The sequence below is a fragment of the Misgurnus anguillicaudatus genome, chromosome 16 (genome assembly GCF_027580225.2).
Source record: "Misgurnus anguillicaudatus chromosome 16, ASM2758022v2, whole genome shotgun sequence".
NCBI classification, from domain to species: domain Eukaryota; kingdom Metazoa; phylum Chordata; class Actinopteri; order Cypriniformes; family Cobitidae; genus Misgurnus; species Misgurnus anguillicaudatus.
This window is the reverse complement of record NC_073352.2, coordinates 28603371-28615664: the sequence shown is the minus strand read 5'-3', so window position 1 is coordinate 28615664 and position 12294 is coordinate 28603371. Positions and strand designations below refer to the sequence as shown.

Genomic DNA, 12294 nt, shown 5'->3' with positions numbered 1-12294 from the left:
TGTGCAGAATCTCCAAATTATGTTCTTTCAGGTTTGTCATGTCATTTTGAAAATATGTCAGTGTTGATGTTTTCTGACTGTTGCGGTAATGAGATTTTTTAGGACTAATTTTTTAAATTATGTTACAAAAAGTGTTAAATGATAAGTAAAAGTTTTTAAATTAATGTTCCCATTTACTGCAGACTTTGTTTTTCAATGTCTGGTGGGAAAAAAGTAAATTTAAGCAATTTTTACATTTTCATGCTTGACATTTTTAAAACCAAGTTTTCGTGAGAATCACCCAAATGATTAAATATGTAAAAAGGAAACAAAAAATACGTAAAACAAATCATTGTATTTTCACTTTCATAGTATTGCTTGATGGAGGTCCTTATCTAATGAAAGTTTAAAAAAAAGTTTGGCAAATAGTGCTGATATATAGCTCTGCTTTACGGACTCTGACATGACAACAAAACAGACACCTTTCATCCAGCAATCGTACTTACATGTTGGATGTCAGAAAGGTTGATAACAGCTAATCGGTGTAAAAACACAAACCTCAACAGTATAGCAGGGTTACACAGACTAAATGAAACATCAGATAATATACTCATCACACATACAGATGAATAAATGTGACATCTGTACAAATATGTGTGTTTGTGTGTGAGTTTGTGTGATGTGCAGTCAAACTCTGGCTCTATAACTCGGCAGGGATCGATATGAGTCGAGACCAGCCGTGTGTGTGTGTGTCTATAGTCGTAGAAATAAATGAGGTCAGTGTATACATTACAAGATGAGACGTGTGTGTGTGAACAGAAGTGAGAGGCGGGATAAACCGGCTGACAGGTGCCGTGAAAGTGTTCCTGAGAGATGCGGATGGTCTCCATGGAGATGGGAAAACGGACCGGCAAAGAGATGGAGAGAAACATTGAAGACTCACGGCGAGATACAAAGACAAACTCGATCAATAAATCACCAACAGGTTTCTCAGTACTAAATCAAATGTATGAAAGCTTCACTCCTACAGACACAAATGAAAATGAGTAAAAAATAAAAAATCCCTCCATCTGCACTCACTTTCTATTGTCAGTATCGAACAGCCAATCTCTCTCTCTTTCTCTCTCTGTAATTGAGCTCAGTCATAAGATTCAATGTAATAACGTAGTGCGAGACATTAGTACATCCATAAAGTATTGATAAATGTTGACGTGTCTATACTATATTTCAAAATAACCAATGGTTATTTTATCATCTGAAAGTCATTAAACTTTGATAATAGGGGAGAACCGGGTCAAAAGTAACGTGGGACGAAAGTAACAACGCATTTTTCTCCGAGCCCTGATAACATTTGCATCCCAAACTACGACAGCATGTTTGGTACACAACCCCAAATATTGGGTTATTTACTCACCATTTTCAGCGTGTAGATCCAAAAAAAGGTGTTTTCAACCATGATAAGTATATTCCTAAAGCGGTCATTTTGTTTTTATAACACGTTGCGTTTCTGGTTTCATGTGTTAAAGTACAGATCAATCTATAGGTTATTTAGTGCTCTCAAAATAAAAGTAAATCGGGTTTAAATGGGAGGAGATCCTGTCAGGTCGAAAGTAACACTTGTTACTTTTGTCCCGCTGCTTATACTGTTGTTGAAAACTGATATTATTCTAATTTGATTTAATTTAATTTTTATAGTGTTCTTACTGTTGAAAAAAATGTATTCTCAACAATTTAAGTTTGTACTGTTGGTTGCTTTTAAAACATTTGATAAAAATAAAATTTAAAATGAAAATGTAATTTCATTATTTTGCAGTTACATATTAATGACGTCATAGTCATGTATATTTAATAAAAACAAGTGTAACACAAAAATGTATCTTGTTTTGTTGTGTTACTTTTGTAACAATTCACTACTTATGTTTAAAGTGAAATTATACTGAAGTCGTTTTACCTTTTTTAAAAATTCCACCTGGTATTGATAGACCACAGTCGTGAGTTATTAATAGGGGTGGGCCAATCCACTTTTGCCACTGCCGATTCGATTTCGATACCCGAATTCTGAGTATTGACCGATCCCGATCCAATTTTAGTATTTTTCTTGATCCATTTAGAATTGTGTGTGTGTGTGTGTGTGTGTACACATAAATATATATACACACACATATACACACAAAATCGGAAGAATATCATGTAAAAATATTTATTAATAATGCCAGTTTTGAGTGGACATATGATAAGTAAATTTTTACTTAAAGGAGCGGTGAATCAAAAACTCAATTTTAACTTGATAATTTGTTATATAAGAGGTCATCATACTTAAATGAACATCCTGCAAGTTTCAGAACTGAAAACGTCCGTGCTACTGAAATATAACCGTCTTTGGCACCAAGCCAGCTAAAAACTCCAGTCTAAAATTCGGAAATCTATGACGTCAAAGTAGAATTGAAACACCTCCCCATAACCAAAAGGACAAGTCTACTTTTGTAGCCCCGCCCACAGCTTCGCGTGACACGTGTGTCTCAGTAAGTAAACATGTCTTTAAAGATTGACAAATTTAACCAAAATGACTTTTTAAATACATTTTTTCTGAGAGACTTTTATTTTGACGCGGTGATCTGTTATGATACCATGGAAACGCTTTTTCGGTTTTGAAAGAACCGCGTGGGAACAACCATGGGAACAACACAGAAGCTAAATACTTCAATTCGGAGGCTTGGAACCTAACATTAGCAATATGCTTGGATAAAGTTTGCTTTTGAAGAAGTTCCAGCTCGTGTGGGGAGCGTTTGTTAACGTTGTGGACATGGATTCATTTGTAAAGAAGTCGATGCTGGATTTGCAGAGAGACTCAGTCAGAAGCACCACTTATATTGGATCTGACAACAATGACACAGCAGTATAATTCACAGTAAGACATTTTACTTTATTTAAGTTACTGCGTTTCACTATTGCTTTGTTAAAAGAGATTGCTTGATGTGTCCTGTTGTAACATCCGTGTCTAAATACGTTTGTTGACTGTTTTAATTTACTAAAAACATTAAACGATTAATAAAGGTACAACACTTAACAATACGACTGTAATTTAAAGGTAGAAATATACAAAGTTAGTTATAAGGAAGGATTTATCAACCGCAGTTTAGATTCTGATGCCCGTTTACTGTGTTGTATACGGTAACTTAGGCAAGTTGCGTTTGAAAGGTCAAACACTCAACAAAGCTTATTTTTTATCATATAACTGTGGTATTTAACATTACGTGAATGTAAAAGCAACCTCACAAGCACAATAGAAATATACAAAGTTATTGATAAGGATTTATTAGCCGCAGTTTAGATTCGGATGCACGCTTACTGTGTTTTATACGGTAATTTAGTCACGTCGAGTTTTGTTTCTACTTTAATATACGTATTGTCATTTATGTGTATCATGTTTAGCACCCAGAATCTTTTGTGTCTCAAACATATTTGTGTTCGGCTGCTATTTTTATCACATTAATGTTTTAAAAACATTTCCCTACATGTAATGACGGGGAATGAAGCTGTCCAATCATAGCAGTGGGTGTTTACGTTCAGGTCTTCAATGCGGCCCGCCCCTTCAAACGAACCATTTCTCAAGACAGCCACTAATCCATGTTACAAAATAGCGTATTACTTATTGCTTTTGATGTTTTTGAATGTAAAAACAACGCGAAATGCATAAGTAGACATCAATCAACGTCATAAAGCAATAACATCGACCAATTCACGGCCCCTTTAATTGCGCAAACTGTCACAACATGAAAGACTTCAGTGCGATGCATATCTTGGGAAAAAAAATTATGCAATTGAATCATCCTGTCCTTTTTGCACTTCCGGGGCATCTTCTCACGGATCTTGTATATGCTAGCCACATAGTATATTGCATTCATCCAGCGGTTTATTGAGACTTTTTAATCAGATGATTAAAATATGGTTATTGTGTGTGTGTGTGTGTGTGTGTGTGTGTGTGTGTCTTGTGTGTGTATGACACATTTAATTCACCGCTACTCCAGTGTATTAACTCTGTGAGCACCAGCACATTGAGTTTTTTGTGACCTTAAATATCTTCATATATGCAATTGTTTTTGCATAAAGTTGTTGAATAAATTAGGAAGACTTTGAATAGTGTATACAAATGTTTATGGTGCTTTTATAATAGTCTGACTTTTCTATAGCATGACAGTAACAACCATGAGTAACGCACAGTATAGGATTTGGATCGGTCCCGTTATTTCGATATCCGATCAACCACAACAAAAGTATATCTCTGTCTATAACATTATCTTTTAAAATTAAGTTTTTCTGAAAAATGGTACTTTCGCCCCCGCTCTCCGCTACATTACTGATATTATTAAGTAGAATTTAAAGGAATAGTCTACTCATGTTCTATAGTAAAATATGTTATTACCTTAACTAAGAATTGTTGATACATCCCTCTATCATCTGTGTGCGTGCACGTAAGCGCTGGAGCGCGCTGCGACGCTTCGATAGCATTTAGCTTAGCCCCATTCATTCAATGGTACCATTTAGAGATAAAGTTAGAAGTGACCAAACACATCAACGTTTTTCCTATTTAAGACGAGTAGTTATACGAGCAAGTTTGGTGGTACAAAATAAAACGTAGCGCTTTTCTAAGCGGATTTAAAAGAGGAACTATATTTTATGGCGTAATAGCACTTTTTTACCATTATGAGAGTGAGAAGGGGAGCAGACTTTTCAGGCGAGTCGAAGTACTCCCAAAAGTGCTATTACGCCATAAAATATAGTTCCTCTTTTAAATCCGCTTAGAAAAGCCCTACGTTTTATTTTGTACCACCAAACTTGCTCGTATAACTACTCGTCTTAAATAGGAAAAACGTTGATGTGTTTGGTCACTTCTAACTTTATCTCTAAATGGTACCATTGAATGAATGGGGCTAAGCTAAATGCTATCGAAGCGTCGCAGCGCGCTCCAGCGCTTACGTGCACCCACACAGATGATAGAGGGATGTATCAACAATTCTTAGTTAAGGTAATAACATATTTTAATATTGAAAATGAGTAGACTATTCCTTTAACATTAGCAACAATATGTTTTGGAGTAAAAATATTCCTTACACATTAAACAATAATTCAAAATAATAAATAGTATTTATCCTAGATTTAGTAGACTCTGGAGCAAAACCCAGAGATAGAGAGAGGGGAAAAAACAGACATATTGTGCTTTAGGTCCTGTCAAATTACATCAGCAATCAGCTCTGTGACCTCACTGTTGAGGTCATCATACTGCGACCCCATGGTCAACCCAGAGCAGGCATCAGGGTCTCAGAAAGTGAAAGAGAGCTGGTGGGAAAGAGGGAGGTGAGAGGTCAGTTGGCTGTCTGTGGCATCCTTTCACTTGGCTGGAGAAAGTGAGAAATCACTGGAAGAGTAAGAGAGAGAGGGAGAGAGAAAGAGAGAGAGAAAAACTGCTCAAGGACACACACACACACACACACAGAGAGAGAGAGAGACAACTGTGGACAGATGGAAAATCTAAAAAGGCCAAAATTCATTTACAGTCAGATATCAGGAAAGGTTATCCTACATCAACACAGACAGCTCAAAACACACACACACACACACACACACACACACACACACACACACACACACACACACACACACACACACACACACACACACACACACAGAAAGACAGCTCAGGTGATCCTCAAAAAAACAAAAAACCACATCTGCCAACGATGACATTTCAAGGTTTCATATTCCATATTCAAAACAGAAAACACTGTGTGTATCCGTGGCAGGCGCATGACAACACACACTATTTGAAGGTCATTTTCTGAAGGGCAAAGCCGCACAACACACACACACACACAAAAACACACACACCTTGTTAAAGTTGAGGCTCCTGTATATTGTATCAGATATAAATATGCAATAAAACTGTAAAGGCCATCCACAGAGGACACAGAGCAGGTGGCTGACACACACACGGCTGACACCGGCCTCTTGCTCATTTTTAATTCACGAGAGAGTATTACAGTCCAAAAATATGAATCCAAGAAGATTTCATGAAACCTGTCAAGCACAAGCCGAGGTCAAACAGAATGTCACCTCAAAATCAAACAAACGAAAGAATTTGCTCAAAGAAAACAACGGTAAGTCGACTTTTTCTAACAAACTGCACAATGCAAATCAACCTTCCTCTGTGAAATGCTAAAAAGCCATGACACGTTATATAAAGGTAAAGTGTTGAACCTTTTCTGAACCACATAACATCTCCAGACAGAGCAGTCAGCTGTCAGACAGGTGTGTGTTTGGAGCAGCAAGGTTTCGGCTTTATAGAGAATTTGAGTTGCACTGTTTTCTTTGCATGCAGCTTTGATGTAAATCCTTAGGAAATTCAGTTTGTTGTGTCAATAAAGCAACTTAAAAGTAAAATTGTGGCTTACTGCATTTACAGTTTTGATTTTAAAGTGAAGCAGGACAAATTAAATGAACAAGAGTTTGGAGGTGAACTGTGATTCAAGCCAATATACAGCTCTGAAAAAAAATTAAGAGATCACTTTAAGATTATTTTTAGTTTTTCTAAATTTACTATACAGTAGTGTTGTCAAAATATTGATAATTTGATACATATCGATACTGAAAATCTAAAACGAATACAATACTCGTGTCCCACGGAATCGATATTCTGAGACCAGCTGCACATTCTCGCTCTCTCTCTTTTTCTCTCAAACAACGTGTACACACAATACTGCACGTGAACGCAGTGCCAACAAAGCCCCGCCTCCTCTTGTTTGCACTGAAAAGAGTCGGGCCGAGTACCAAAACACACTTGTAGCCAATCAGCGGTAAGGGGCGTGTCTACTAACTGACATCGTTGCCTGTGTTGCGTATGTGTTGGGCGGGTCTTTCAAAAGAAGGTCCAGATTCTAGTGGGGTAGGGGCGTGTTTGTTTAGGTGATTTCAAATATCAACATTGGCTTTCAGAGATCATGCACCCCGCCTTTAACAGTACTAGAAAGAAAGTCAAGCAGGAGTGCTGTGGGGTGCTTTTTCGTATACGAGTCAAATGAACATGGGAAGCAGAAGGACACAAGTGAACCCAAATATGCAAGTGTTGCTACAGAGCTGTGTGCTAACGCTACTAGCAAAGCACTATGAGGGACCGACACGCAGACTTGTTTCAAGAGATCGATAATCATCACTAAGTATTAATATTGTATATATATTTATATGAATGTACATTTATCTTTACCAAGTTATATTTAGTTGACTAGTGGTATACACTGATTAAAAAAAACATTAATGGCATTAATCATAACACTTACTTTGTTATATTAAGAACAGTGTCAACTTTTTTAAAAGCGATCAGCTGTAAAATATTTTGATCCTGCTCAATATTCGTTGACTTTAATAATGAAAAAAAAAAATGAAACGTTTTCTTTCGCCCGAGTGGCTTACGTTTCTTCCTCGCCACCGAAAACCACCACAGATTCATCAATGCCACAAAAGTATTATTTTGTTCTTGTTTGTTTGTTGAACACGAAGTACAAAGTAGATGAGGAAAACTAGGATTCGTGTATTCAACGCGCCACCCTTATTTTTTACTGTGCGTGGAATGGTGCGCTGTGATTGGTAAAGCGGATTTATTGCATTTTGCAGAGAAGGAGGACTGACGTTAATCGCATTTTGGGAAAAAGGGAGAAAAGATGACAGAATAAAATGGCGGATATCGGATTTTGTGTTTTTACTTTTTAATACTGACCTGATACAATACTGATTTTGGTGGTAACTAATTTTTTTATGCCGTTTCACCAAACTCTTCACTTGTCTTAATAATAAAAGAATAAAAAAAATTAGGCCTTAAATGTTGTGTTAGATTGTCCCCCGTGGTCCCGAAAATGGGATCAAATACCATTTTTTCCAGGGATAGTACAAAAGTGAGAAATTCCAGTATCGTGACAACACTACTATATAGAGGTATGAGTTTAAGTAAGCCTATCATTTTTGTTTCATTCTGTCATCTACCAACATAATTTCTGCCAAATTCCTAAATACAATCATGTTTTTATTTACACTGATTTGCAGAAAATTGAAAACAGACAAACTAACAAAAAGATGCAAAGTTTTTTAGATCTTGAATACCTTAAAAAGTATTCAAAATGAAGTTTATATTAATTTTTAAACAGCACAACACTAATGTTTTACATGTATTATAGGAATAGTTAAAAAATTAATATTTGATGGATTTTTTATCACATCTTGCAAGTTTCCTATCATGCATGTCTTTTACATTGCTGTTGGGTGACTTTATGTCAATCCTGAAGTTTGCTTTTGTTCAACAGACACTAGAGAGAAATGGTCACAATACATGTAGAAAAGATGATTCAATGTCTCTTAATTTTTTCCAGAGCTGTGAAAAAATGGTCCTCATGGTTTTGTTTTACTTTATGCAAAGTAAAATTCCCTTTTGTTCTTTTGATTTTGAGGTGAGATGTGACCTAGACATTTAATGAGATTCATCCTCACTTGCAGTAAACACACACACACACACACACAAGCATTGGTCCTGATGCTGATGCTACAGAGTAGATGCCCCTACTCCTTTACATCCCTTCATTCTGTCATTCATCTGCAGCTCAATATGCAGCAGCGAGAGTCTCAGAGGACACATAGGCACACAGAGCGAGAGTCTCTTACCTTTAGAGGCTATTTTCAGATAGATGGATAAAGAAAAAATAAAAGAAAGATGTTTAATGTGTGGTGGGGTGATGTGTCTGTTGTGAGGTGTATGGGGAGTTAAACTTAGTTTTGGTTTGGGTAGAGAAGGTGAGCGTGAGTTTGGCAAACAGCTCCTTGTTCTCAAAGCGATCCTCCTTGGCTTTTACCCAGAAGCTGTTTTCATTCAGATCCTCGGCTGCGATCTACAACACACAGATCAACACTTTCATCTATTTATTCATCTAACTACACATTTATTACATCTCATCCAAAAACTCTTCTCAGATCTACAATACATACACAAAACACAAAGATCAAACCGCAAAATTCATCATTTAGAACCACACAGATGTGTGCAATAGTTTGCATTGTTCTTTACTAACAAGCTTAACCATATTAAAATCACAATAAAGCACAGTTTTAAGTATGTATATTTGCTACAATATTATGCAGACAGGCAGCGCTGACACCGTATGATCATTACATGATTTATTGACAGCTACACAAACTAATGGACCATCATTTCTGATGTTCGGTTCTAATAAATTGCGGGCTTCATTTTGACCTCCTTTTGAGAATATAAAACAGCACAGCACAGTCGTTCAGTCTAAACTCATAATGTTATTCATACAGAAGACAAACGCTGGACGTCTTGCGAGAGACGGTGAATTGAACCATTGTGATGGAGCTGTTGGGATATCAACATCTTCTGCCTAACTGCCTTCATCAGACACAATGAAATGTAGAACAGGGATTTGAGAGAAAAAGAGAATAGGAAAATGGAGAGAGAAGAAAAGACATTGATACTCATTAAAATGAATCCTGATTTTACCGCACAAAGGAAAGAAAGGCGATGCACTGCATGCTGGGATGGGGAGACAGAAACAGTGACTGCCTCTCAATCTCTTCTCTCATCATCTCGCTTTTAATGTACAAAGCTTTATAATGCCCATCAGCATTTTATGCTTTTGCGGTTTTGTTTTCTAATGGCGGCGACAATATAGCAGAAAAATAATAAAAATGTATGTCAAAAAGCTAAAAAATAAGATATATATATTTGCTCTGAAAATTTTTGGTGTAAATATAAGCGTTTTATATTTTAGCATAGATTTTAAATGTTTGAGTTGTGGTAAAATACAAGGTCTGTGTATCGGTAAAAATATCACGATACATATGTTGCGATACGTAGAGGTACGGTAAATCGGGACTGTATATTGAGATATTTCATCTTTTAAAAGTATAAGAGGATAGCTCTGATTGACAGCTTGGGCGGAGCCTTTGTTATCCCACCCCCTCCAATTATGAATGAACCACGTACTTTTCTATATCCAATCAATTCACAGTGGAAAACACAAGCCACGCCTGCTATTTTACTCGTGAGATATTCTGTTTCACTCTGAAATACGTCACAATGGGGAATTAAAGGTGCAGTGTGTACATTTTTGCAGCATCTAGTGGTGAGGTTGCGCATTGCAACCAACGGCTCAGTCCACTGCTCACCCCTCGCTTTTGAAAAGCATAGAGAAGCTAGGTTAGCCGCCACCGGACAAACATGTCATCGTCTGAGACAACTTAGTAAAAAAAAGTTTGTCCGTTAAAGGCTTCTGTAAAAACATGGCGGCACAAAATGGCGACTTCCAAGGGGACCCTCGGTGTATGTAGATAAAAACATCATATTCTAAGGTAATAAAAACATAACGGTTCATTATAAAAGGTCTTTATACAACCCTGATCATTCAGTTTTGTATAATATTTTGCATTTCTGTCAAGAGATCCTTTTAAAAATTACACACTGCACCTTTAAAGTTGATCGCAACTTCCTTTTCACAGGAACTTTGACGTTCTGACGAATTAAGTTAATTAAACATCAACATGTTTATATCTACATAATTGACTAACACATGATACTGTCATTTTAAAAAGTCATATAATGAAAATCTGACTTCAAAAATGTGAAAAAGAACAACCCAGTAACTTAGTTTTGGTAAACCATTCTCTGCAAGCATGTGAAAAAACAGCTAATTGAAATATGGATACCGTTGTGATGTCAGAAGGGGATAATACCACCCCTAATCTGCACTTTCCAACCACGGCACTGCCATTTAGTGCACAGATCAACTAATTTGCATTTAAAAGGACACACCTACAAAGTGGCAATTTTAACATGCTATAATAAATTATCTATATGGAATTTTGAGCTTAAACTTCACATACGTACTCTGGGGAGTCCAAAGATTTATTTGACATCTAATGGTGCGTTTACACCAACCGCGGTAGAGGCGTGAAGCGCGAGTGATTTCAATGTTAAGTAAATGTGCAGACGCGTTGACCTGCGTCAGGAGGTCCCGCGGCGCGGAAGAGGCGTTCGGCGCGGAGGACGCGTTTCCGCCTCATTCGCGCGTGAAGCTCGTGCGAAAGGCATGAATTGAGCGTTGTGCGCGGTATGCGCGAATGGTGCTTTTGTGCATTTTGCGGTTCACGCGAATTTGCGGCTGACGCCCGAGTTGAAAAATTTGAACTTTGGCGCCGCGTTAACCAATCAGGAGCCTGCCTGCTGCAGTGGTGGCAGCCCCGCCCGGAGTCACTCACTCAAGCAGTCACTCGAAGCTATATGACACAAGTTGTTATTTCTATGGAGGAGACAGGAATAAAAGGGACCTCGCTTGGAAGAGTGTCAGTATGGACTTTGGGCAACCTGGTAAGTTGTAACACACACTTCACGTTTATCGACCTGCGCCGTTTTTTTTCCCCCTATAGTAAGGTTACCAATACAAACTGGTAACTCTCTTGATAAATGCACAAGTAACATCAGTCATCTTGCAAACAGACACTCGCACAGCAGTTGCCCCTCCCACAAGCAGCGGATTTTGCTTCGGACACGCGTCAAATGCTTGCTTTTCCGCGCGTCTACTCCGCTCTACACGCTCGAATGGATTCAAAGTGTTCAAGCGGAAAACTAGGCGCGGTAGACGCGATTTTGACGCCCAAAACGTGTTTGGTGTAAACTCAGCATAAGAGGCGGTTCACATATCGCATCTTTTGCGCACTCAAGTTCGTTATGTCAAATGTAGGCTCATAATGGTAGTGACACGGGACGCGCACACGGGACGCGCACGCGGTGTAACGCGCTAGTTTTTTTCCAGGTGCATCCGCACCGCATCAAGTTATAAACATCTCAAATTTTCAGAATGCCGCAAGCGCACTGCAGGTAATGTCACAAGAACCAACCAATGGTCACGCATTCTGCGCGTTTTTTGATGCGAAATGTGAAACGCCCCTTAAAAGAAGTCTTGTGAAATGTCCCCTTTAAAAAGAAACTGCATTGAGAGTAATTTTTTAACATGAGAATTAAATCTCTTCAACATGACTGGATTGACCAAGCATTCAATTCTGGAAAGCAGTGTAAGGTTTAACATTACCGTCACCTAGAGACGGTGTTAAATGACTGTTCCCTTTTATGAGCACAACTTCTCTGTGCTCTGATTTATATGCTTCTGTTGTCATTCCTGGGGACACGTAGGTGAGAACGAGGAGAAAGACGTGGATAAAGAGAGTGTAGGCGGCAAGGAGAGGTTAGGACACGGAGACAAG

General features: G+C 37.9%; 1 protein-coding gene across 2 annotated transcripts in view; it reads right to left on the bottom strand.

Annotated features, from left to right (window-relative positions):
• The window catches only part of LOC129421823 (protein diaphanous homolog 1), a 116093-nt gene that overhangs the window by 49625 nt on the left and 54174 nt on the right, over window positions 1–12294 (bottom strand). For both annotated transcript variants that reach the window (XM_073854447.1, XM_073854448.1), the window contains one exon: window positions 8792–8906. In XM_073854447.1, coding sequence (XP_073710548.1) covers window positions 8792–8906 — 115 coding nt within the window. The remainder of the gene's footprint in view (window positions 1–8791; window positions 8907–12294) is intronic.